We start from the raw sequence: 27,993 nt of genomic DNA on the forward strand, positions 1-27,993 counted from the left end.
ATGATGAAATACTTTTGTATTAAATGTGTCTGCCATAACTTGAATCTCTTCTGAGCTGCATCTTAAGGGTCAGTAATATTAAAATGTAATCAACCAAATTTGACAAAGAGGTCCAATTCTGAAGGTCTCAATTTCAAATAAACAAAATAAAATAATGGGAGTTTAGAATTCAACTTCTTGATGTGGCACATATATACAATGGAATATTACTCGGCCATGAAAAGGGACGAAATTGAGTTATTTGTAGTGAGGTGGATGGAGTTAGAGTCTGTCATACAGAGTGAAGTAAGTCAGAGAGAGAAAAACAAATACAGTATGCTAATGCATATATATGGAATCTAAAAAAATGGTACTGATGAACCTAGTGGCAGGGCAGGAATAAAGACGCAGACATAGAGAACAGACCTGAGGACACGGAGGTGGGGGGTGGGAGGGGAAGCTGGGACGAAGTGAGAGAGTAGCATTGACATATATACACTACCAAATGTAAAATGGATAGCTAGTGGGAAGCAGCTGCATAGCACAGGGAGATCAGCTCGGTGCTTTGTGATGACCTAGAGGGGTGGGATAGGGAGGATGGGAGGGAGACGCAAGAGGGAGGAGATGTGGGGATATATGTATACGTATAACTGATTCATTTTGTACAGCAGAAACTAACACAACATTGTAAAGCAATTATACTCCAATAAAGATGAAAAAAATAAAAAAGAATTCAACTTCTTAAGAGTAATAGAGTATGCCAGAGTACTCTGAAAGATAATTCTAGAAAGATCCTCACTTAGGAAAACACATATTTCAATAAGGATGGATATATATAAGTTTATGCTACACACACGTACACACACACAGACACTCAAAACTCCTAGGTTTAGACACATCTATCTAACCACAGAAAAGGGAATATGTATGGCATACTTAAGAATTACCACTATAAAATAATGCCAAACTGTAACCTACTCTAAGAAAACATTCTCATTAAATTGTAGTCCTACTTTGAATGATGAGAGCATGTATGTGTATCCTTAACTGAAGACAATATGGAACAATCAAAATATCACTTTGGTCTAATCCAGGGTTTCTCAACCTTGGCACTATTGGCATTTTCAAGTGGGGAATTCTTTGTTGGGGGGGCAGGGGACGCTGCTTTGTGCATTGTAGGATGTTTAGCAGGATCCTGGGCCTCTATCCACTAGATGCTGGCAGCACCCTCCAAATCATGACAATCAAAAATGTCTCCAGACATTGCCAAGTGTCACCAGATGGGGGAGGGGAATCACCCCGTTAAGAAGCCCTGATCTAATTACACTTTATCGATTTGGGCCATTTCTGTTTTGCCTTTCAGAAACCCCAAATGTATAGACTAACCACTGTACAAATCTATCGCATAAACCTAGCCCAGGAATCATAAGATGTAAAATTTCCAGAAGGCATCTCCAGTGGAACTGTGACACATGGGTTCTATGGAGCTCATTAGTTACATCTGAACAATTTTAATAATTAAAGCACTAATCTGAGTGATACATATTTTATTAACTTTTATGTATGTTTTTTGTTAGGCCTTTTATATTTTGATGAAACATATAGCTAAAAATATATTCCTTTTTAAGGTAGTTATTAAGTAATAACAATAGCTCAAAAGAGGAAATATATTCAGGGTTGTACACATAGCGAATATTTAATGCAACTCCCTCACAGTACATTCTCATTACATTTTTGTTGCCAAATAGGATCAAAAGAGCAAATGAGATCTGCAGAGAATCAATACTCTCAAATTCTTAACTTTCTAAATATCAACAGAATCTGTGTTATGTCAACCAGCCGTATTTTAACTGCTGATCTCTATAATAACCTCAATATTCAATCATATTTAGAAATTGGCTATTCCAATGATGTAGAATTTTTCCAAGGGCTTTTTTTATCTTGGTATCTTTTAAATTAACCCACCAAAAACTGCCACCTGTTTAACTGTTTTAGTCTATATTGTATACTAAGTTTCTACCATTAAAAATGAAGCAGGACTTTTGGGTACAGTTTACCTACATTTTGGTGACACTTAAAAATATAGTTAGTGATTTCTACTGTCTCCTTTTAGATTAAGGCATCCCAAAGCACAAAGACCATGTGAGGTTTCTTTTACCTTTCTCTTATATGTAAACACATGTGGCTTGTAATCTGTCAACGGAGTTTGTGTGCAGTTGTGTCGAAGCTGAGGTAACAAGCCTTCTAAGCAGTCCTACCTGTTACTAAGGAAATAAACAGCTACTAATTCACATCCCTTTACTGGTGTGAACCATGCTTGATGACCATGCTTAACACAGGACTTACTCATGAGATGTTGGGAAGAGTCACATTGACTAAACCAATTCTGCTCATTTGGAGTGATTTGGGGGTAAGGCTTGCATCTCATATTGGTTTGAGCATTACAGCAGCATGCAGTAAGCTGGCTTCTCTCATATCAAGGTGTAGTAGGTAGTACATAATGCATTTGTAGCTCTCCAACACCAGTTACAGATTTTTGCCATCCCAGGTCATGTGGGTTCAGCTTTCATAATCACACAGGAATGAGCTTTGTTTAACAGTGTGTGTGTGAGAGTCTATGTAAGAGGGTACACAAATATATGCATTCTTTTATGTGTGCATGCATATTCTTTATCTTGGAGGGAACATACCATGGTAGATAGAAAAGGATATGCCTTCCAATCTATCTTCCAGAGACTAAGCTTTACGTCATTGTGCTTTACTTCATCTCCAAACATTAAATTATGAAGACAATTCTGCCAATTTGCAAATAAATAATGCACTCACATTTGCAGTTTTTTGCACTAAAAGAATAATAATGCAAACAGGTTACATAATGCACACCTAAAATTGAGTTTATGCCCTAAATTCTGAGGAGGGAAAGTGGCTCTTCATCCTGACAATGAATCAACCCAGACTAAATTCAACAACGCTTCACATTGTCTAAGTAGACCTGACAAAAGGGGAGGAGGTCATTCTTATTTAACATTTTTTAAATGGAAGGGAAGGGAACTCTAGTTAACATAGACTTGGTTCAACAAATCACAATAATCAGCTGTGGCATTTTGGATCCATATTATTCAGTAAGGGATTTTTAAAATCTACCCCATCACCTACTCACTGCCTTTAAATAAGGCAAAAATAAATAATAATTTTTTAAAAACCTATAGAGTTCTAATGTTAGTCTTAATAAGATAGTTTTTTTTTTTTTTAAATTAAGCCAGTTCATGTTGATAATCACTAACACTTTTACCCTGGCATTTCATTTACTACACCTTGATTAATTCCTCAGCTTCAACAACTAGAGTTTTGTCTTGTTTGTGAACTGTACCATCGCTATTTGAACCATGAAAATGTGGTTTACCAACATCATTTCATCAGCATGTTACTAGTTGCACATCCACCAATGTGCTATAAAAGATTTCATAGGACATTTCACTTCTTTTTTTGTCCTTCCAGCCAACAGTAAAAGTAGAGTTCTCCTTGAGTTTTTGTTGTCGTTTTTTCCAAGTGGCCCACGCAAATCCATGAAACGACCTGACCATTCCCTTTTGGAATCACGTAGAAAACCTAACAAAAATACCCTGGCTCAGTCCTTTCTTTTTCCACAGTCCCTAGGAAGTGGGTGGGAGTGAGGTGTCCTCACATGGGTCTAACTGCATTCTCAGTGCACCAATTTTATGAAGATACCAGAGTTGGAGAAATTCCTCCGGCATGGCATGGAAGCCAGAAAAGGGCAGGACATTGTCATAGTAGTGGTGGCTGATGGGTTGTTCGTGCATATTCACAGAGAAGGGCCAGAAGCCGTAGATGGCCACCTCTTCACAGAGGCCCAGGGCCGCGCTCACCAGAAACAGTCCTGTGGACAGGCGCTTGGCATGAATTCCCCTACTTTTCCAGAACTTCCCAATGCTACGCAGAAAGTTGGGGTTGGCAAAGAGCACTGTTTGATTGGCACCAACATCTGACAGTGTGTAATAAACCCGGAGGGATGGCTCTGTTCCCGTCTTCATAGAAAAGGCAGGCATGTAGATGTAACTGTGGTTATACACTTTCATGTGGTCCACAAACGTCTTTCTGGACCACAGCAGGTTCTGAAACCTATCAAAAAGAAGAAGCTCAATTAAACCTGGAGAAAAGAAACTCATCAATACCCACTCTACCATTCTTCTGATGGCCCTGATAGCTCATATCATCTCAGCAAAAAACAAGACAAACACTTCTCTTGTATTTAAAATCCACCTTGAACTTACCAGTTATCTCTCATCAAGTAGCCTGACTTTTCCCCACCGCAACATCTTAAACTCCAGTTAAGATTCTTTAATGAGATGCCCTCTGAACTAAAATGCATTGTACATTTTGTTCTCTTTTAGAATCTACTTGCCTGGAATGTAAAAATGATTTAATACTCATGAATTCACAAAGATTGTTGGTTGTTGGATAGGCTTTTGATAAAAGCTACTTGTGTGGTAGACATAAGCACAGGACTGGTTTTCTCATCTGCAAATCAAAGGAATCACTTCTAAGATACTTCTTACCATTGAAATTCTATAAGTATGCAGCTTAATCAGTGAATGCTATATTATAATATTACATGGAAAAAGAAAGACTTGTCTCTATTATAAAATGCCACTAAGAGTTGCCCATATTGCTTGCTCCAAAGAACTCCACTTTCCTATGTTCTTTCAGTTTGGATTACATAGAAAGAGGATCTCTGATTCAAATGTATTCAGCTAAAATTAATGGTACACGTCCTATGCATCAGGCATTGGGGAAGTAAAATTTTAATGACCCGATTTTTAATCTCAGGAAATTCCAGTGCAATTGTGAAACAAAAATATAAGTGAGCACAATATAATGTTCTAAGTGCGACCGTTGATATTTGTCTAAATTACTATGAAATACAGATGAAAAAATAATTCTGCCTTGGGAGAGAGAGGGTGGGTTCCAAGAAAGCTACAGAGAGGGGATGACATTTAAATACATCTCCTTAGGGGAACAACAGGAAGAACAACCACTAAACTATAAAGGACACTTTGGTCATAGGCAAGGGTGCAGTGTCCTGAAGCAATGATGAGGATTCTGTGTCCCTGGAACAAGCGAGACAGGGATTGTGGAGGCAGTGATGGGAGATGAGGTGTGTTGCCAAAACCCTTGCATCTCTAATTTGTTTGGGCTGCACTCTGTGATGACTGAGAACCTTCACAGCAGTGAGTACTTAGAGCACTTACTGTCTGGATTACAAATATTTCATAATTTGTTTAGTTGTCAATCATCTGTGTCAAAAAAAGTGACTCTGGTGATCTGGGGAAGGAAGAGGCTGGTGGCCTGGAGACCAGTTAAGAGGTTGCTGATGTAGCTCAAGTGAAAAAAGACAAAAAGACAGTGAGTGCCTTGTAACTTCTTGTTCTTTCACAAACAGAAGTCACCTATCTTGGGTTATGTGCAGGTGAAGAAGCAGCATTTGAGAATGGAATTGAGCCACTACCAGCAGAGGGAAGTCTGGCCTGACAGGTTGGCAGGGCTCATCAGAAATATGTGAAACTGAAATTCTGAATACACAAATCCACAGGATTTTATGTCGCAATCAATGTTATGAACTCTGCCTGCCAAGAAAGATGTGCTTCTAAAGCCCAAAGGAAGGGAAATTGCTCAAGTTTTCTTCATGTCCTTGATTCAGCAGCCTGTCTTAGCAATTTTCCCTGGGCTCTGACAGAGAAGTGACAACAGAGTTTTTAGGTGCAATAACTTTACCCTAAAAGAAGGCAGGGAAGACACTGATCCATACTCTGGAGCTGGGCCAGCCTCTCCAACACAAACTCCTGCTTCCCAACTTCAATAGGCTCTGCTTAATAATTCTTTTATTCTCTCCATTGCCCGCCCATATTTGCTGCTCGCTAACACTTTCCTAATCGTGTAGATACACCCTGCAGATAACTTCCTACTTCATTTGAACTATGGTTCTCAAACTTTAGTTAGAATAACCTGTATCACAGATTCCTAGATTCTGATGAGAGTGATACAGGGAGTTGAATTTTTACCCAGCATTCCCTGCTGATGCTGATGCAGGTGTCCGGGGGCTATACTTATTTAGAAGATAGACACCATCAATGTAAGCTATCTAACTCTCTGCATCTTTCCCTCAGCATCTCTTTCTTTACATCTTCTAATTTTTCAATTGTGATTAATAAAATGTTAAAATGTTCGCTTCAGGTTGCCAGTCAAGATGCAAACTGAATAGAATCAGGGAAGGTAAGGGCCCAGCTCTCCCTCCTAGAGCAAATCTCTAGAAATAAGAGAAAAGATGTTTTTTTTTTTTAAAAAATCTACATTTATCCTAAAAAAAGAAAAGAAGGAAAACCTTCAGTCAATCCCCACATCTGGAATACTTCTGAAAACAGAAAGCTTATAGAAGGAAAGCAAAACATAAACTAATTTACCAAGCATTGCTCTAAAAGGTAGTTGTGCCCTATTCCTTAAGGCAGGAGATACTGGAGAAGGTGGGTGTCTTGGAACAATCAACAAGGTTATTGTTCAGATTATAGGGCAGCAGGAACATGCAGGTGGGTTGAACTCTAAAATCCTGCACTGGCCAATTATCGCTGTGTATAGTGGAGAGGGAGTGTCAGCCTCTAGGGAGGAACAGTGGCTGTGTGCCCAGATGATACCTGGCCCAACCCACAGGAAACTGGGGATTCTTTTCAACTCATACAGTATTGGCAGCCAGGCCAATGGAGGGCCAAGAGAGAGACCTGTAGATTATGACACTTGGGAGTCACCCAAGAGAAAGCCAGCTTGCTACCTTCTCTTCAACTGAGAGTGAAGCTCACCTGTCAACAGGTCCAGTCTCTGCACAGAGCTTCCAGTCTCCAAACAAGAACAGATAGTCAAGATCAGAAGACAATGAAGGAAAGCCTCCAACACGAAAGTCAGAGAACAGAATGGAAGAACGAAAGAACTCGGAAAAAACCAAGATCATTAAAGAGGCAGAAGAAAACTCTTAAAAGTCTATAATTAGTTTGTTTAGAAATATTAATTATTAATTAATATTTGCACCCATGAACTAAGACTTAGATGCTATAAAATGAAAAAAAATAATTTAGGTAATAAGAAAGAGCTGTTAGTAATTAGAACATATAACAACAGATGGATTCAGGTAAAGGAAATCTCCAGGAAGACAGTTTACACAGCAGGCTGAGAAAGCCATCAATCAGATTCTATGAGAGAAAAAGATAGTTTCTAAAAGGATGTCTATACATAGAGAATCCTAAAGATGCTACCAGAAAACTACTAGAGCTAATCAATGAATTTGGTAAAGTAGCAGGATACAAAATTAATGCACAGAAATCTCTTGCATTCCTACACACTAATGATGAAAATCTGAAACAGAAATTAAGGAAACACTCCCATTTACCACTGCAACAAAAAGAATAAAATACCTAGGAATAAACCTACCCAAGTAGACAAAAGACCTGTATGCAGAAAACTATAAGACACTGATGAAAGAAATTAAAGATGATACCAACAGATGGAGAGATATACCATGTTCTTGAATTGGAAGAATCAACATTGTGAAAATGACTCTAATACCCAAAGCAATCTACAGATTCAATGCAATCCCTATCAAACCACCAATGACATTTTTCACAGAACTAGAACAAAAAATTTCACAATTTGTATGGAAACACAAAAGACCCCGAACAGCCAAAGCAATCTTGAGAAAGAAAAATGGAGCTGTAGGAATCAGGCTTCTGGACTTCAGACTATACTACAAAGCTACAGTAATCAAGACAGTATGGTACTGGCACAAAAACAGAAATATAGATCAATGGAACAGGATAGAAAGCCCAGAGATAAACCCAGGCACATATGGTCACCTTATTTTGACAAAGGAGGCAGAACATACAATGGAGAAAAGACAGCCTCTTCAATAAGTTGTGCTGGGAAAACTGGACAGCTACATGTAAAAGAATGAAATTAGAACACTTCCTAACACCATACACAAAAATAAACTCAAAATGGATTAAAGACCTAAATGTAAGGTTAGACACTATAAAACTCTTAGAGGAAAACATAGGCAGAGCACTCTATGACATAAATCACAGCAAGATCCTTTTTGACCCACCTCCTAGAGAAATGGAAATAAAAACAAAAATAAACAAATGGGACCTAATGAAACTTAAAAGCTGTTGCACAGCAAAGGAAACCACGAACAAGATGAAAAGACAACTCTCAGAATGGGAGAAAATATTTGCAATTGAAGCAACTGACAAAGGATTAATCTCCAAAATTTACAAACAGCTCATGCAGCTCAATGTTAAAAATACAAACAACCCAATCCCCAAATGGGCAGAAGACCTAAATAGACATTTCTCCAAAGAAGATATACAGATTGCGAGCAAACACATGAAAGGATGCTCAACATCACTAATCATTAGAGAAATGCAAATAAAAACTACAATGAGGTATCACCTCACACCAGTCAGAACAGCCATCATCAAAAAATCTACAAACAATAAATGCTGGAGAGGGTGTGGAGAAAAGGGAACCCTCTTGCACTGTTGGTGGGAATGTAACTTGATACAGCCACTATGGAGAACAGTATGGAGGTTCCTTTAAAAACTAAAAATAGAACTACCAAATGACCCAGCAATCCCACTACTGGTCGTATACCCTGAGAAAACCATAACTGAAAAAGAGTCATGTACCACAATGTTCAGTGCAGCTCTATTTACAATAGCCAGGACATGGAAGCAACCTAAGTGTCCATCGACAGATGAATGGATAAAGAAGATGTGGCACATGTATACAATGGAATATTACTCAGCCATAAAAAGAAATTGAGTTATTTGTAGTGAGGTGGATGGATCTAGAGTCTGTCATACATAGTGAAGTAAGTCAGAAAGAGAAAAACAAATACCACATGCTAACAAAAAAATAAATGAATAAATAAAAGGATGTCTCAACAACAAAAAAGTGACCCTGACAGACTAGCATGTTGGCAGTAATGAAAGAAGATTTGCAGCTCTAATGGGAGTCTGGAGATGAATTAGTGACTGTTGCATGGAAAGCCTTTATTTACTCTGGGGAAAAATTAAAAGTTGAACTGGATATTAAATACTTGTAATAGACTTTTTGTCTCAGATGTGAACAGTACTTAGATAGACACTAAGGTAAGCACTGACTATTGATTTGATTGTGATATATCTGTATTGAGAGATCAAGAAAGTGTAAGTGTGTATGGGGGAGTGGTGCTGTGAGGAGCACTTTAAGAGAGAAAAATCTTAATTTTTCCATAAGAAATCTATAGATAAATGGAAAAAAATATTTTAATTGCAATTAAGCATGCTGCTTTAAAATGTAACTAGAGAAAAATCAGCTAGAGAAGTTGAAGGCCTTGGAACATTTCTTGGGGGAGTGTATGACAGGAGATTGCTGCTTTCTATTTGAAAGCAGTTGTATTATTTGATCTTGAAAACTATGTATTATACACATAATATTTTGGTAAAATAGATATTAAATTTTTTAAATCATAAAAATAGAAAATAAAGAATATATATGTATAACTGAATCACTTTGCTGTACAGCAAAAATTAACAAAACATTGTAAATCAACTATACTTCAATAAAATAAATTAAAAATATAAACTAATGTATATTGATCCAATGAACAATACCACCCAAAAGTGTAACAGTCAAGAAACTTTATGCACCTAACAAGATAGTTTCAAAATATATTTAGCAAAACGGATTAAAATTCAGATGGATAGGTATTCACAAACCCACAATCATAATTAAGTCTTTAATTTTAAAATGTCTATTGTTTTAAAACATGATTGAAAGTTTCTAAAATGACCACATGTTATGTCACAAAAGAAAATATATAGTATGATATATATACATAAATATATTAAAACAATTATTATCATAAAGTCCAGATCATCAACCACATAAAAATATACATACTGCACTGGAAAACATATTTCAAGTATGTTTACAAGGGGAAATCAATATTTACAGATGATATAATTACCTATCTGAATATATAAGAGAACCAACTGAAAAATTATTTATTAAAACCAATAAAGTCTAGATCAACTTCTAAAAATCCATAGTTAAACTAGGAGAGAACTTCCTCAGCTTGATAAAAATATCTATAAAAAACCTACACCTAACATAATACTTTATGGTGAGAAACTTGAAGCTCTCCCACTAACACTGGGAACAAGTCAAGGATGTCTCCAAGTCAAGGATCTCACCACTACTTTCAACATTATACTGGAAGTCATTGTTAATACAATTAGATATGAAAAGGAAGTGAAAGGTATACAGATTGAGAAGGAATAAATAAAACTGTCTTTTCAGATGACACGTAGAAAATCTGAAAGAATTGAAAATGCTCCTGGAACTAATAAGGTTGCAGGATACAGGGTTAATATACAAAAGTCAATTGCTTTCGTATATATCAGTAATAACAAATGGAATTTGAAATAAAAAACACAATACAATTTATACTAGCAACCCCCAAAATGAAATACTTAGGCATAAATCTAACAAAATATGTACAAGATCTATGTGAGGAAAACTACAAAACTCTAATGAACTAAATAAAAATCAAGGAACTAAATAAATGGAGAGACATCACATGTTTACAAATAAGAAGACTCAATATTCTCAAGATGTCAGTTCTTCCCAACTTGATTTATAGATTCAGTACAACCCCAATCAAAATCCCAGCAAGTTCTTTTGTGGATATCAACAAATTGATTCTAAAATTTATATGGAGAAGCAAAAGACTGAGAGTAGCCAATACAATATTGAAGGAGAAGAATGAAGTTGGAGGACTGACACTACCCAACTTCAACACTTACTATAAAGGTACAGAAATCAAGACAGTATGGAATTGGTAAAAGAATAAATAGATCAATGTAACAGAATGGGGAGCCCAGAAATAGACCCACATAAATACAGTGGGTCTTTGACAAAGGAGCAAAGTGATCTTTGGCAAAGGAGCAAAGGCAATACAGTGGAACAAAGACAGTCATTTTAACAAATGGTGCTGGAGCAAGTGGACATCCACATGCCAAAAAATGAATCTAGACACAGACTTTACACCCTTCACAAAAATTAACTCAAAATGGAACATAAACCTAAATGTAAAATGCAAAACTATAAAACTCCTAGAAGACAATGCAAGAGAAAATCTAGACGACCTTGAGTATGGCGATAACTTTTTAGATAAAACACCAAAGGCACAATCCATGAAAGAAATAATTGATAAGCTGGACTTCATTAAAATTAAGAACTTCTGCTCTGTGAAAGACAATGTCAGGAGAATGAGAAGACAAGCCACAGCCTGGGAGAAAATATATGCAAAAGATGCAGCTGATAAAGAGCTGTTATCTAAAATATACAAAGAACTGCTAAAACTCAACAATAAGAAAACAAACAACTCAATTAAAAAATGGGCCAAAGACTCTGACATCTCACCAGATGGCAAATAAGCATATGAAAAGATGTTCCACATCATACATTATCAGCGATATTCAAATGAAAGCAACGATGAGATACCACTACCCATCTATGAGGATGGCCAAAATCCAGAACACTGACAACACCAAATACTTGTGAGGATGTGAAGTAACAGGGATTCTCATTCACTGCTGTTGGGAATACAAAATGGTACAGCCACTTTGGAAGACAGTTTGGTGGTTTCTTACAAAATTAAGCATACTCTTACCACACCATCCAGCAATCATGCTCCTTCAACTCAAAGATGTTGAAAACTTATGTCCACATAAAAACTTGTACACGTGTACGTATAGCAGCTTTATTCATAATTGTCAAAACTTGGAAGCAACCAAGATGTCCATCAGTAGGTGAATGGATAAAGAAACTGTATTATTTCAATCCAACAGAATATGATCAACACTAAAATGAAATGAGCTATGAAGCCATTAAAAGACAGGGAGAACACTTAAAGGCAGATTATTAAGTGAAATAAGCCAATCTGAAAAGGCTGCACACTGTATGATTGCAACTATATGACATTTTGGAAAAGGCAAAGCTACAGATATAGTATAACTTAAAGATCAGTGGTTGCCAGGGGTTGGAGGGGGAGAGAGGGATGAATAGGTAGAGCATAGCGGATTTTTAGGGCACTGAAAATATTCTGTATGAAACTGTAATGATGGATACATGTCACTATACATTTGTCCAAACCCATAGAATGTACAATATCAAGACTGAACCGCAATGCAAACTATGGACTTTGGGTGATTATAATGTATTAATGTAGGTTCATCAATGGTAACAAAAGTACCTCTAGTGGGAGATGTTGATAATGGGGGAGGCTAGGCATGTGTGGGGTTGGGGACATATGGGAAATCTTTGTACTTTCCTCTCAATTTTGCTGCAAACCTAAAACTGCTCTGAAAAAATAAAGTCTTTTAAAATTCCATGGTTTCCCTACACAAGAGCAAGCACATATTAAAAAAAAATAGTATCAAAGGTTTTATTTGTAATAGCAACATGTCCTCAAACACCTTGAAAGAAACCTAAAAATAAATATATAACATTTTTACGGAGACAATAATGAATACTGAAAGATGTCTCCCCAAATAAATTTATAGGTTCAATGCAATCTCAACCAAAATTCCAATATTATTTTAAAATAAAATTTTATATGATCAATCTAAAATTCACATGAAAGGTAAATCAAGTATACATACTCAAGGCAATTTTAGATAAAAGAAGAATACAGGAAGGACTTAACTTACCAAATATCAAAACTGATTATAAAACTATAGTAATAAAAACACAACAGAATCCATGAAAGAGCAGACAATCTATAAAGAGTCTAAAAATGGAACTAGGCATATTTAGGGATTTCCTATATGATGAAAGTGACATTTCAAACCAATTCATAAAAACTGACCCCCATAAATTGTACAGGGACAACTGGCAAGCCAAATAATAGAAACTAAGATAAATTCCTCTCTCATAGTGTTCAGAAAATTAAGTTCCAGATGAAATAAAAATATATTCTAAAATTAGAAGAAAATATAAGAAAATACTTTTAAGACCTTGGGATACAAACGGCCTTGTTAAATAAGGCACTAAAAGCAAAATCCATAAAGGAAAAGATGGATAAACATGACTGCTTCAAAATTAAATATTTCTATAAGATAAAGGTTATGTAATTAATAAGACAAGCAACAGATTGAGAGAAAATGTTTACAACATGCATAACAAAGGATTAACCGCATGCTAACACATATTTATGGAATCTAAGAAAAAAAAATTGTTCTGAAGAACGTACAGGCAGGACAAGAATAAAGACGCAGACATAGAGAATGGACTTGAGAACACGGGGAGGGGGAAGGGTAAGCTGGGACGAAGTGAGAGAGTGGCATGGACATATACACACTACCAAATGTAAAACTGATAGCTAGTGGGAAGCAGCCACATAGCACAGGGAGATCAGCTCGGTGCTTTGTGACCACCTAGAGGGGTGGGATAGGGAGGGTGGGAGGGAGATGCAAGAGGGAGGAGATATGCGGATATATGTATATGTATAGCTGATTCACTTTGTTATAAAGCGGAAACTAATACACCATTGTAAAGCAATTATACTCCAATAAAGATGTTTAAAAAAAGCAAAAAAAATACCCCAAAGGATTAGTATCAGGATACAAACAATAAAAATCAATAATATACAAATAACACAATAGACAAATGGACAATGAGCTGTCGAGTCTGAGATGAGGAAATTCAAAGGGTCAGCATACATATTAACACATGCACAACCTCACTAGCATTCAAATTATACATTTATATCAATTTTTAAAAACTGTAACAATTAAAACTACAGTGAAATAACAGTTTTCTACATATCCAATCGGTAAAAGTTAAGGAATATGATAATAACAAGTATTAGAAAGAGTATGAAAAAGGGGTACTTTATGCTTCAAATGGAAGCATGAATTGTTACAGTTTGGAAGGTGATTTGGCATCTTCAACATGCACACCTACTGACCCAGCACTTCCGTTTCTCTGACGGTGCTTCTGATATTTATAGAACCTCCCTCACTTCTCTTTTAAGTCTTGGCTCAAATGAAAGCACATCAAATAAATCTTTCCTGACCACCCCCATCTCTCTCACATTTGTTGCATTTGTTCATTATACCTACCACTACATGACATTTTACTACATATATATAGTAAACAAAGATATATATATCTTTGTTTATTGTTTGTATCCTCTTGAATATATATAAAGAGGACTTTATTTTGTTTACCCCTAAATCTAGAGCACTAAGAAGGGTGCCTGGCACATGGAACCAAGTTAATATTCATGAATGTTTGCTGAAGTATGCAGAAAATCAGAAACAACCTAAGTGTCCATCACTCAGGGAATGGCAAAACAGTGGTATGTCCATTCTATGAATACAAGGCAATTCTTTAATAACACGACTCTATTTATAAGGAAGCAGAAATATTTCCAAGACAAAATGTTACATGAAAAAGATGAAGATGCAGAATTACTACAGCAATTTGTATAGTGGATTATCATACAGGATAAAGATATATATTTTCACATATGTATATAAATGCATGGGAAAACGTTGGAAGGATACACAATAAACTCAAAACAATGGTTACCTCTGGGGACAGCAGTGGGTATAGGGCAGTAAAAGAGGGTCCAGCCTTATCTGAAATGCTTCTGTTCTTTAGAAGCTGAATATATTTATGTGTTACTTGTGTTATTAGATATTTCCTTTTGAAAGGTCAGGCAGCTTAATAGTCATATAAATGTAAAGTAAGACAATTGTGAGTTTTTAGTTTACTCTTTTCAACACACCAATAAATTAGGCCTAGGGTGTAATTTTATTCTTTTTAAGTTTTTAATATTATGATAATGTTGTCTGTACCATATAAAGCACATTTACAAAAAGAGTCACAAGGTTTCAAGTTAATTTATCTTTTAAGCATATTTCATTTTAAAAGTTCACTTCTTTTACACAGAATATTTGTTCTAATTTTCTTCTCTATAACTTTTATTTGAACACTTTTCTTATTAGTTACTTCCTGTTCAAATGTTTCAGCAATTTTCCAGTAGGTTAACTCATTTCCTCCTGTTATTTACTTGCTTTTTTAATATTTTGGACTATCTGCCATGTTCATGGTTGCTGTCATTTTTCTGTCTCTTTGTGCAGCTGTTTGTTTACCCAGCTGTTGCTTCCTCTTCCTCTGTCAATGAACATTGATTTTTGTGTTGATTTACAATATTTTCCTCCTCTGGACCTTCTCATGCTACGGGGGTGCCTCTTCCACAAGAAAATATTTTACCAGATTGCAAAGAACACTTCATACCAAGCTATTGTCTTCATATATAGTACATATTAAAACATGCCCTAAGAATGCAAACTTTAAAACATATTTGCAAGGTGAAGCTTCCAAACCTAAACTGGGGATGTGGCTAAGAGGAGAGAGATTTAGGACAGGCCTTTCAGAGATGGATATATCTGAACTGAATTTTGAAGACTGAGCAGAAGTTGGCTATGTACATGGAACTGAGGAGAATGAGCATTCCTGCCTGAGAGAGCGGCGTGGGCAAAGGCACAGAGGGGAGAGAGGGGGACTCCTGGAAAATGCAAATAATTTAATATGGTAGAGCTTTAGCATCTTGGGAGTAGCTAGCGATGAGGCTAGCTTGGTGCACAGGGCAGTATAAAAGATTGACCTACTGCCAATCAAGGTTGAGATTTTACTCATAAGGAAAAATGGAGAGCATTTTTCCTCGGTGAGGGAGATGACGAGGGTGTCCCCCCAGGGGCTGTAGGAGAGGAGAGAGAAGCTGACTTTGGTGACTGGGAGGGGCAGGGCTTAACGTCACTAGAAAGCAGTGGTGAGGTCTAGGCGCAGTGTCCGTGCTGATTTAGTATGAATGCTGCACCGGTTGTTAGATCTGTGTCCCTCCTAGGTGTGAGGGTGTTTTCAGTTCTGGTGGCTCCTCTCACCATGATACACAACACAAGAGAAGGTGGTTTGAGGGGAAAGATGATTACCCAATTTTGGACCTTCTGAGCTCTGGACGTAAGATCACCCAGAAGAGCAATGGGCCAACATATAAAACACTGACAAATTATAGCATTTAAATGGTGGGCAAAGGGGGTAGAATTCTAGCAAAAGGTAGATGGGCGAGGTGAGGGGACACCAGGGGAGTGTTCAATAACAGAAGAGAAAAGAGTTTCAGAAGTTTGTCAACAGTGCTAGATGCTGAGAAGAGATCTAGTGAAACAAAGATAGAAAATGCCACCTGGAGATTCAGTAACACACTTGTTTTCAGTGGCATCAGCTATTTTAGTAGAAATCAATCTAGATCATGGGTTGAAAACTCAAGTGTGTCCAGGAGCTAAGCTGATTAGGAAAATATATGCAGGGGCCAAGGACAGGACAAGAGGGAGTGTATCTAGAAATGGAATGTACATGTCCCATCTAAAGGATTTCAAATTGAAAAGAAAAAGAAAAAGAATGGCTAAGTAAAACAGTCATGCAGACCAGGTCTGGCCCAATGGCAACAAGTCAACCCTCAAAACTTAATCAAAATTCCAAATGACAACGAGACCATGAAACCACAAAATCCCTTTGAAGCAGATGAAAAAACAAATGTAGTAGATTTGGTCTCTTGTTTATGAAATTAGTGATAGTCTCAGATGAGAAATTGGAAGACCTATAATCAAATTACGGAAATAATCAACAAATTCTATTATAATGTTCTTGCTTAACACGTGTTATCTTACTTAAGCCTTGTAGTAACTCTATGAAGAGGGCATTATCTCTTTTCTGCTGTGGAGGAAATTGAGGAACAGAGCAGTTAAGTATTCTAGAGAAGCTTCATAGCTGGAATGCATATAGTAGACTCCAGATTCCAACTCAGCTCAATCTGACTGGTGATTCAATGCTCTTTAAACCACACTGTGTAGCTTTTCCTTAAGGGGAAGATGTATGCCTCCTGCCCTGTATGAATTCATTCACCTGTGATCTGGGATACACTCCTTCTCACCTTCTCAAAGATCTGGTCCATGTTACCCTCTTTATTGCCTTTATCTTCTTCCATTCCCTTCCACTGGCCCATTTCCCCCATGTGAGCTCTTGGCCAAGTCTCCCTCACTGAAAACAAACTAACAACAAACAAAAATTTTCTCAAAAGTACATCTCTCTCTAGCTGCTTCCTGATCTCTTTCTTTCCATCCATAGCTGATTTCTTCTTATCTCAAGTCACCCATACTCTCTGGGAGATTTCATTCACTTTCATTTCCCAAACTAGGACCCAAACTGGTAATGGGTGGAAAACACTATTTTAACAACTGATGCCAGAGTCCTTTTTGGAAACAGAATTCCCTTTGTTTAAGTGTAGAGGGTGCTTTGGGTGTTGAAGGTGAAATTCTAAGAGTATGTCCCGGGAGTAGAAAGGGAAATAAGTGATAACTAACCTCTCCTGCATATGTAATTAATGGGAATTTGGGGGCGGGGAGAGCCAAAGGGTGAGATGAAGGGAGAAAGAAAAGAAATGAGGAGTAACAACATCCCAGGAGACCAGAGAGTAGCTGTAACACACCAAGTGAGACCTTCCCAGTGACAGGGTGGTCAGATACTTTTAAGCACAGAAATGTCAGATGTTCCATCTTTATATTCTTTGCTTGATAGTTTTTCAGTGTCTCCACTCTCTTACCTCAAACCTTCTATAAATTTTGCTACATATGCATAATGCCTTTGGGAACAGTATTCTGGAAAAGTTAAGGAAAGAAAGCTTTAATCCATGTGTACATTGATGTGGAGCAGGAAGAGACCAGTCACAGGAGATGAGATGAGGAGACAAGTAAACTGAAGGTAATTGAAGGAAACAGGTAATTGGAATAAACAATGATCATGTAAATTTAAGCTTATGGAAATTCCCAAAATATTGGGGAGAGCATTGAACTCTCTGGCTGATACAGGATAGGAGTTGCAGGTCAGTCTGAAAAAAATCTCAAGGGTAGGTTGACCTCTACTCACATCTAAATTCATGTTGATGATTTCCTGATCTCTGGCTCCAGCCCAGTTCTCAAACATTCCAAAATTATGTGGCAGAATAGCAAATGGTTAAGAGCGTAAACTCTGAAGCCCTAACACCTACATTTGAATCTCCTCTCTAACTAACATTGTGAGCATGGTTAAGTTTCTTCAGCTGTATGTACTTCAGTTTCTTCATCTGTAAAACAGAGATGTTAGTTGTATCTAGCTTATAGGGATGCTTTATTACATGAATTAATACTTGCAAAGTATTTAGAACCATATCTGTCCCATTGTCAACACTCAATAAATATTAGCATTTATTATTACAACCAATAGACTGCTGGTCATTTCCACTTTGATTCATTTACACACTCAACAATTATTTATTGAGTACCTGTTATGTGCCAGGCATTGTTCTATGCAATATAGGATAGAGCAGTGAACAACATAAAGTCTCTGCTCCCTAGGAGCCTTCATTAGAGTGATGAGAGGAGATACCCAATAAACAAAAATGAACACGATGTGGGGAGTTCCATGAAGAAAATAAAGTAGGATGATAGGAAAGAGAGGGTGGGGTGTTGCTATTTTATTTAGAGTGACATTTTAGCAGAGGTCTAAAGAAAATGAGGCAGCAAGTCCTGTGGAGATCTGCAGGAAGCATCTCAAACTCAGCATCTTCCCTCCATTATCTTTTGCAACAACCATATTCCTTAACTGAACAAATGGTACAACCATCCACCAGTGACTGAACCCAGCCTTAAAACATGTATTCTTCCCCTTCTCACAGCTTCTGTACCCAACTGGTCACTAAGTTTCCTTTTTATAACATCTTTTGAGTGTACTTTCTTGTCTCTCTCTATTACTTACAGGTTGAGCCACATGAAACGGACATTCTACAGATCAAAAACAGTTGAACAGGGGCATGTGCTCACCAAACCCATCTTGTTTTCCTCCAGAGCATGCAAAAGGACTACTTACCAGAATTCCTTGTGGCTGGGCAAAGCCATGTGATGCGTTCTGGACAGAACTGCTGTATGACACTTCAGCCTGGACCCTAAAATCTCTCTCCCCAATATCCGCCTGCCCTAGTCCTTCCTCTATCAGTAACACAGAATAAAGCAGACACAGTCAAGGATTCTATGGCCCCAGGGGAATGGTGGAACCACTGGATAGAAGTTTAGGTTCATAAATGACAGCATGGAGCAGAACCTTTCCTCTTCCTCAGGTGCCCTCAAATTATATGTGAGTGAGAAAGGATACGTTATTGTATTAAGCCATGAAGATTTGCAGTAGGTTTTTATAGCAATTAGCCCACCCTAACTAATGCATATCCTCAATGCCACAGTTTTATTTCAGATCATCATCAGTCTTCCTCTGTATCATAGCAACAACATCCAAATTGATCTCTGTCTCCAACACATCCTTCTCAAGGCTCCCCAAGTCATTGTCCCAAGCCCCAACTTGACCATGTCAATCCCCCGTCAAGGAGGTGCTCTTCAATGGCTTGCCCTCAACTTGTCCAGGCAATTCTGGATAATCCCTGCCTACCTCTGCAGCCTCTCTTTTTTGCTATCGCTCATCAGCACTCTCTGCCTTTGCCCGGCCTGGCCCAATTACCTGCTGTTCCTCAAATGGGCCATGCCCACTCACGCCTCCAAGCCATTGTACATGTTATACCTTCTGTCTGAAGTGAACACCCCCATTGCCCTGTTAATTCTTAGTAATCTTTCAGGAATCAACTCATGGCATCTGCTAGAGAGTTTTCCATGACCCCAAGCCTGGATTAGGTAGCTAACTTTGTGCCTTTTAGTACTTTAGTTTTATCAAGGTACTTACTACCTTGTCATGTAATTTTCTCTTTATGGCTCCTTTACTGATTTCTTCAAAAAAGGCTAATTCCTTTATCTTTGTATTCCCTAAGCCAAATACTGTGCCTGACACAGTGTAGGCACTCATTGTGTATAAATGCATACAGGAATGAGCGAATTTTTAAGCATTTTTGCATTTTTGTCACAAAATGCATTTAATTCATTCCAAAATATGCTACAGGACAAAACACAAAATTTTTCCCAGGAAAATTTTTTTTTCCCAGGAATACTAAGAAAATACAAGAGATACTTTTGATTGCCTTCACATTTGTCAAGCAACATTGTCTTTCACTGGTTTTTATGCAAACCATTCCTTCCCCCTCCCCCACCCCGCCCCCGTCTTAAACCGGAAAATGGGTAATTAGAAACTGAATAGCACTCTTAAATACAAATCTCTCATTAGAAGCTAGTTCATTTTCTTGTAAACAGAATATGATCATTTTTGACAAACATCAAACCCTCTAAGAATCATATAATCATTTTTCAATCTCACGAAGCATTTAGAAAAATTTCATTGTTTTCCGAGACAAATAAAACTGTGCTTGTTTTTCTGACCATAGGTGTTCTTCTTTTGTGGTTCTTCTTTTGTAGTTCTCAGAATAGCAATTATATTTATTTCTTTAAAATTCCATATGAAATTAAAGCCACAGTAAACTTTAAAACAGATATAGAGGGCTTCCCTGGTGGCGCAGTGGTTGAGAATCTGCCTGCCAATGCAGGGGACACGGGTTCGAGCCCTGGTCTGGGAAGATCCCACATGCCACGGAGCAACTGGGCCCGTGAGCCACAATTACTGAGCCTGCGCGTCTGGAGCCTGTGCTCTGCAACAAGAGAGGCCGCGATGGTGAGAGGCCCGCGCACCGCGATGAAGAGTGGTCCCCACTTGCCGCAACTAGAGAAAGCCCTCGCACAGAAACGAAGACTCAACACAGTCATAAATAAATAAATAAATAAATAAAAAGAAAATGAATTTCTAAAAAAAAAAAGTATGTCCCATGCAGTATTTGAGACATACTTATAAAAAAATATATATATAGATTTATTTTAAGACATATAAAATTAGGTGAGGTATATTCTAATCTGTGGAATGTCACCTTTTAGGTAAAAAAAATATGGCAATGTTGGCACAAAGCAATAATCTTATATTTTAAAAAACAGATCCCATTTTAGAAGTCAATAGATATTGCCATATTCGTATCTCACAAAAAATTTTAATATAGATGGTTGTCTCAAATGTGGCTTCCAATGGTAGAGAGGGTACTTGGAGAAGACTGAACATTCAGCCTCTTCCACAGGCAAACTACGCAACCTTAAGCAAGTTACTTCATCTCTTTATGCCTCAATTTTTCTCCTCTGGAAAAAATGGAGATAACAAGAGCACCTAGTTATATGGTTGCTGTGAGATCTAGGTGAGTTCATACGTGTGATGCACTTTGAATAGTGCCCGGCACATAAGAATTCTTATAATTTTTGCTTTATCATCATCATCACCACCATCATCGCCATGATCGCCATCACCATCATCATCATAATCACCATTACCATCATCATCACTATCAACACCATCATCATCATCACCATCATCATCGTTCTTCCTCTCCTCTCTGCAAGAACAAGCAATGAGAACCCGATTCTTACAGAACTCTAGAGAAGTAAACATTACTGCCAGGAAACAAGTTATAAATGAACAGAAAAGCCATTTCCTAGGCAGGATATGGCTAGCACGTGTTTATCCAGGCATTGCTAGAATACTGAAATGAGTATAACTGTACATTTGTCATTTTTCTTTATTTTGTGAAAAAAAAATTAAATATGTGACTGATATTCCAAACTATCAGTGAACACTTAGAAATAACAAGGAAAGAATAAGTATAAGGGGCAGTGAAAATGGTCAATTTCACGTAGTTTGCCAGAGATTTATTGAGAGCAGAAAGGGAATATCAATGAATCGTTTCTATAATCAAAAAGAAAAAAGCTAAATATAATCAAAGTTTTATAAGAGAATGATATCTCTCCAAAGTACTGTAAAATTATTTTATCACAAAGAATTTATCTGTGCCCTCCATAATGTAATTTAAAACAATTAATGGAATCATTTGCATTTGCATGACCATTTTTAATGTACTGCACATTTATTCTAGGTATCACATTTATTTAATGATATATTCCATTATTCAATTATTATTCAGTTTAAAATTTTGCCAATAAAATCATTATCATACATCTAAATTATATGTTTTAATGTTATTAGAGTCTCTATTTCTTTGATTACTTCATAATTGAAAAGCTAGAAAATAACTTGCATTTCTCTTCTGTGGCATAAACTCAACTCAAACTGAAAATCTGGGAAGGGTGTGAAGGAAGGGATCCTTTTCCCCTAGGTTCTGGGAAGGGGGTGGTGAGAGGGATGATCAGTTGCACTTAAGAGCCAGGAAAGAGCTGAGGGCAAGGGCACTTGCTATCACTGTGCAGCCCACTGACTGATCTGAGGAAATGGAAGAATAAATGTTCCACCTGCCTTTGGCTGGATGACTAGGCAGGTTGAATGCTTGATATTGCCTCAAAAATATGACTAATTTGGGGAGACTTCTTGATGAGAATTTTTAAAAATGAAGTCATTATTAACTAATCATTTACAAATCCCAAAAGCCACTAGAGAGTGTATTTGATAATCATGGGAAAGCAAATGGAAATATCTCACTAGATGTGCCACCTGTAACTTGCAAAGGCTACTTTTGCAGGCTGCCACAAGACATGTCAGGGTGTCCATGACTCATCTGCAAAGAACACCCATTGCATTTGGTGTGGTCATTACATAGAGAGGTCATTATCTCAAAAACGTAATCAACTATCAGATTTGACTTTCACTGAACCTTTCTAATCCATTTTTGGGTACGATCATTTGAGCATGCTACTTGGCAAACTTGCTCTGCTTCTGAAGATCAAGACAGAACGCTAGATTGTATATAATTGCAACATGGTAGGTCTTAAATTGTAAATGAAAAGGTCTGCTTGAGAATTAAGCTCTATATAAACTCTACAAAATGATTCCTGAGAAGCTTGGAATTTACAACTAACCAACCTCAAAAGCATATACTTAAGGAACAGAAGAATCAACTCCAAGGCCTTATTTACAACTCACATGGTGGCACATGGATCATTCAAATACCACAATGAGTAAACCGGACAGACTTATTTTTAAATAGCATTGAATTATGGTTTCCTCTTTACAAAACCAATACATAGTCATTGTATAATTGTAGAGAAATTAAGAAATGAAGATAAGCACAAAGAAGTGTGTTTGGCATATAGTAAATGTTCAGTAAATATACGCTGAATGATAGAGAGAAGGAAAAATAAAATAATAATCACACAATTCCACCAAAGTTGACCTCTATTAACATACTGATTTCCACCTTTCAACACACACATACACACACATCCCTAAGAGCAGGATTGAAATTTACACACAGCTCAGAAGTCTCCCTTTTTTTCCCCTCTACACTTGCCTTCATCTTGTTCTGGTGTTCCCATTCTTACTAATGGCCGGAGAAAACCTTCCATTTGTCAGTTTAAAGTCATTCAGTGTCTTTTGAAGTAAAACAGTCTTTGGACTAAATGTTTCATCCATTTAAAATGCAAAACTCCTTCAGAGCTGTTTTTCCTCTTTCAGGAGGTCTCTTCTCCTACTCTCCCCTCTGGATCCTCATAAAATTGGTGGATCCTTTGGCCATCTCTTTGGTTTATCTTGTCTGGTCCTTGGGGTCTAGCTCTGGTGTCTCTGAGATGTGGTCAGTATCTCTGGTTTTTTTGGACACCAAGCTGGCCACTAGTACTCAAGTCTGTGGTCCCCTCTGCTGTCCCGGTAATCCATGGTTGCCCTTCCCCAACCTTGGGCCTCTTCTTCTCTATTGGTACTCTTTTTTTTTTTGGCTGGGTCACACGGCATGCGGGATCTTAGTTCCCCAACCAGGGATCGAACCCATGCCCCCCTGCAGTGGAAGCATGGAGTCCTAACCACTGGACTGCCAGGGAATTCCCCCTCCATCGGTGCTTTTAATGTTTTTGTATCTTCCTACTGGAAATATGGAAATGTCGTGATTCTGAAAATATCACATGCAGGCTATGGAGAACTGGAGACATCATCTCAAGCCCACCCCTGGGCACTCTCTTTTAGCCATTTTTTATTTACCTCCCAGCAACAAGATGGACTCCACTTGGGCTCCCAGTCTCCTTGGAGAGACACATAGTCCTTTGAGACACACACCCTGCTCATCCACACTATTAATACCCTAACTCTCTAATTTATACCATCACCTGGAATAAAGAAGAGGAGGCGTGAGGACAGATGGGGAAGAAAGGAAAAAGAGAGAGAAAACAGAAGAATAGGAAACAAAGGGCCACGAGGAAGAGGAGGTAAATAAAAAATACTGCCAAAAACAAATGGAAAGATAAAATCAGGGGATCAAAAACTTGTGTGGTACAGAGTTAGAGAAACAAATAGAGAAAAGGAACAAAAATCACTTCACTTCTTTCCCTGTCACTGACTCCATTCTCCATCTGCCACAGTGAACCAAGTTGCAGAGGGAAATAGCAAAGTGAAGAAAGTAACTAAGAAGAGGAGGTGAGGTGTGTCTCACTTGCTCTGTTCAACTTCAAGGACTAATTATACACCCATTTCCTCTCACCTCCAATTCTTTCAAATCATGAACTGCAAACAGCCCCAGACAAACCTCGGTAGGCTGCAAAACAGTTGATTCTGTGGCTAGATAAAAACAGAGGCTAAGAGTTAATTATATTACAGTTGTTGAAAACAGAACATCTATTTTCATTTCATGTTGTGATTCAAGTGTTAGTGGATTACATCAGTTTTTAAAGTAAACCGTCTTCCCCACTTACACTTATATTAGATGTGCGGGCAAATAGCGACTCCTTCCACTTCTATCTGTCCTCAGTCACTGCCTGTCTGCTCTAGAAAGTATTTGGATAACAAATTTTATATGTTATATATACCCAGCAGCCATTCTCCTATCTCTCTAGAACATGGTTAATACCAACCTTCTTCTCCCACTGTTCAAAAATGGAAAAGAAAGTTTATAAAAACCAGAACAGCACATATATTGGAATCTTTTTTTTTAATAATAATTCTTTTTTATAAATTTATTTATTTATTTTTGGCTGTGTTGGGTCCTCGTTTCTGTGCAAGGGCTTTCTCTAGTTGCGGCGAGCGGGGGCCACTCTTCATCGCGGTGCATGGGCCTCTCACTATCGCGGCCTCTTCCGTTGCGGAGCACAGGCTCCAGACGCGCAGGCTCAGTAGCTGTGGCTCACGGGCCCAGTTGCTCCACGGCATGTGGGATCTTCCCAGACCAGGGCTCGAACCCGTGTTCCCTAGCATTGGCAGGCAGATTCTCAATCACTGCACCACCAGGGAAGCCCTGGAATCTTCTTAGTACCATGCTCTATAATCACAGTGTGTTAGGATAACAGACCAAATATATTTATAGGAAGGATGAATTTGGGGAAAAAGTTCATTGATTTATTATATCTGTTATTGGATTAATTTATTTTTAACATGAGAGTCTCTATCTTTCAGCATCATCCTGTAGGGGTTTCCTGTAACTAGGTGGGGCAGTTAAGTTGCTCCTTAGAATCTCTGAGAAAAGCCTTCTGCTAGGTCATACACTAAGTTGGAAAAGCATGGTCCAGACAGATGTTCAGCAAAAGAAGGTGCCTCTCAAGAAGGAACTGTAGGAAAAAAAAAAACAAACTTTTTGCTCTTCTCGAGTAGTTTTATTTCAGGAATCGATTTACATGAGAAAATCCTTAATTTTCCAAAAAGAAAATCTCTAATATTTAAGGAAGAGAGAAATGATACTGAAGAGTTTGTTTTTGTCACAGTTGGTAAAAATTATTCATTCAAAATACCAAAGGAATTTTAATTAAAAGTAGAGCACTCTGTGTGAAAGAAAAGTAAGTAATATTATTGCTAGTTAACTAGGAAAAGACCATATACATACTGTCTTTCTGGGTTTTATTTTTCTTTGCAAGCAATTATTACAGCTCATTGATTTATTTAAGACTGAGAAATAAAATTAGCTTCTTTATATATTAATAGTAAATAAGTCTATATAGTAGTGATGGTTCATTTTATGTGTCAACTTGATTGGGTCACGGGGTGCCCAGATGTCTGCTTAAATATTATTTCTGGGTGTGTCCGAGAGGGTGCTTCCAGAGGAGATTAGGATTTGAATCCACCTGAGTAAAGCAGGTAGCTCTCCCCATCATCCAAGCCATTGAGGGCGCGAATAGAACAAAAAGTCAGAGGATGGGAGAATTCATTCTCTCTGCCTGATTACTTTAGCTGGACATTGGTCTTCTGCTTTTGGATTGGGACTTAACACCATTGGTTTTGAGGCCTTTGTACAGGACTAGAACCTAACTATGTATTCTTGGTTCTCAGTCCTTCAAACTTGCGCTGGAACTAAACCACCAGTTTTCCAGTCTCCAAGCTTGCAGACAGCAGAGGATGGGACTTCTCAGCCTCCACAGTTGCATGAATCAATTCCCTATAATAAGTCTCTTCATCTATCTATCTATCTATCTATCTATCTATCTATCTATCTATCTATCTATCTATCTATCTATCCTATTGGTTCTGTTTCTCTGTAGAATCTTAACTAATACAATAGTCATATACTTTAACATAAATAACGCTAAGACAAAGACATGCACACGTACCTAAATTTATATCTAAATGGCTAAACTGTGCTACCCACACTATTGTATCAGCAGCCAGAACTCACGGCTGCTCTGAAAAAGCCAAGTTTTGAGGGAAATTAACAAGCCCTTTCTTATTTCTTTAAATCCTAGAAGAGCAAAACAAATAGTCTGTTCATTCATGTCACTCATTCCAGCATTTATTTAACAAATGTTTGTTGACTTGTTGTGATGGGGAATGAGGATTATAAAATTAATTTATGGTCATTGTAGAAAAGGTAAAAGGTATACTTAAGAAAAAGAAATCCCTCATAGACTCATGCAAGTGCTGAATGCATTGGCATATTTCTCCAGAGTGCTTTGTCCCCTATATATTTTTCACAAGTTGAGATCTTACATATATCTTCTATGCCATGCTTTTAAAAAAAATGTTAAAGCAAAAGTATTTCCAAAATCATTTAAAGCCACTGAATGGGGACTTCCCTGGTGGCTCAGTGGTTAAGAATCCGCCTGCCAATGCAGGGGACACGGGTTCGAGCCCTGGTCCAGGAAGATCTCACATGCCGCGGAGCAACTAAGCCCGCGCTCTAGAGCCTGCGAGCCACAACTACTGAGCCTGAGTGCCACAACTACTGAAGCCCGTGCGCCTAGAACCCGTGCTCCGCAACAAGAGAAGCCACCGCAATGAGAAACCCGTGCACTGCAACGAAGAGTAGCCCCTGCTCACCACAACTAGAGAAAGCCCGCGCGCAGCAACGAAGACCCAACGCAGCCAAAAATAAATAAATAAAATAAATAAATTTATTTTTAAAAAGCTACTGAATGCATTTCTTACATTTTGGATGTTTAGGGCGTGGCAATTATATCAACGTCCTCACATAGTATCCATTCCAACCTCTTTCTGTGCCTTCTGATCAGAAGCTGGGATACTAAAAACTGCATTTCCCAGACTTCTTTACAGCTAGGGTTCCAGCTGCAATGTAGGTTCAGCCAATGAAATTCACCTGTGTGTCCTGAATTCTGAACTGAGTTGAATGAATTTTTTTTGAAATTTTTGTTATAAAACATTTAATATTAACCTACAATACAATGTAAACTTTTATGAAAAAAATTTAAAGTACACTAGATTTCTTCAGTAAATGATCACATAACTATCCAGGTGCGGTACAAGTTGGGGCACTGCATCCTTTGTGGATGGATTTCCTGTGGCTGCATCCCTCACAGGTCTTAAAAAATAAACTGCTGTTAAGTGGAGCTCCTTGTTCGAGCACCAGATAACACTCCTCTGATTTTGCATTCTGGGGGTGATCACTCCTTCCCACACTCA

General features: G+C 37.8%; 1 protein-coding gene across 1 annotated transcript in view; it reads right to left on the reverse strand.

Moving 5' to 3' along the window:
- Positions 1-3,231: 3,231 nt before the first annotated feature.
- ST8SIA1 (ST8 alpha-N-acetyl-neuraminide alpha-2,8-sialyltransferase 1) overlaps positions 3,232-27,993 on the reverse strand; it is a 153,798-nt gene continuing 129,036 nt past the window's right edge. The window contains exon 5 of the mRNA XM_036867210.1: positions 3,232-4,119. Coding sequence (XP_036723105.1) covers positions 3,633-4,119 — 487 coding nt within the window. The 3' untranslated portion in view covers positions 3,232-3,632. The remainder of the gene's footprint in view (positions 4,120-27,993) is intronic.

Source organism: Balaenoptera musculus, chromosome 10, assembly GCF_009873245.2.
Source record: "Balaenoptera musculus isolate JJ_BM4_2016_0621 chromosome 10, mBalMus1.pri.v3, whole genome shotgun sequence".
Taxonomy (NCBI): domain Eukaryota; kingdom Metazoa; phylum Chordata; class Mammalia; order Artiodactyla; family Balaenopteridae; genus Balaenoptera; species Balaenoptera musculus.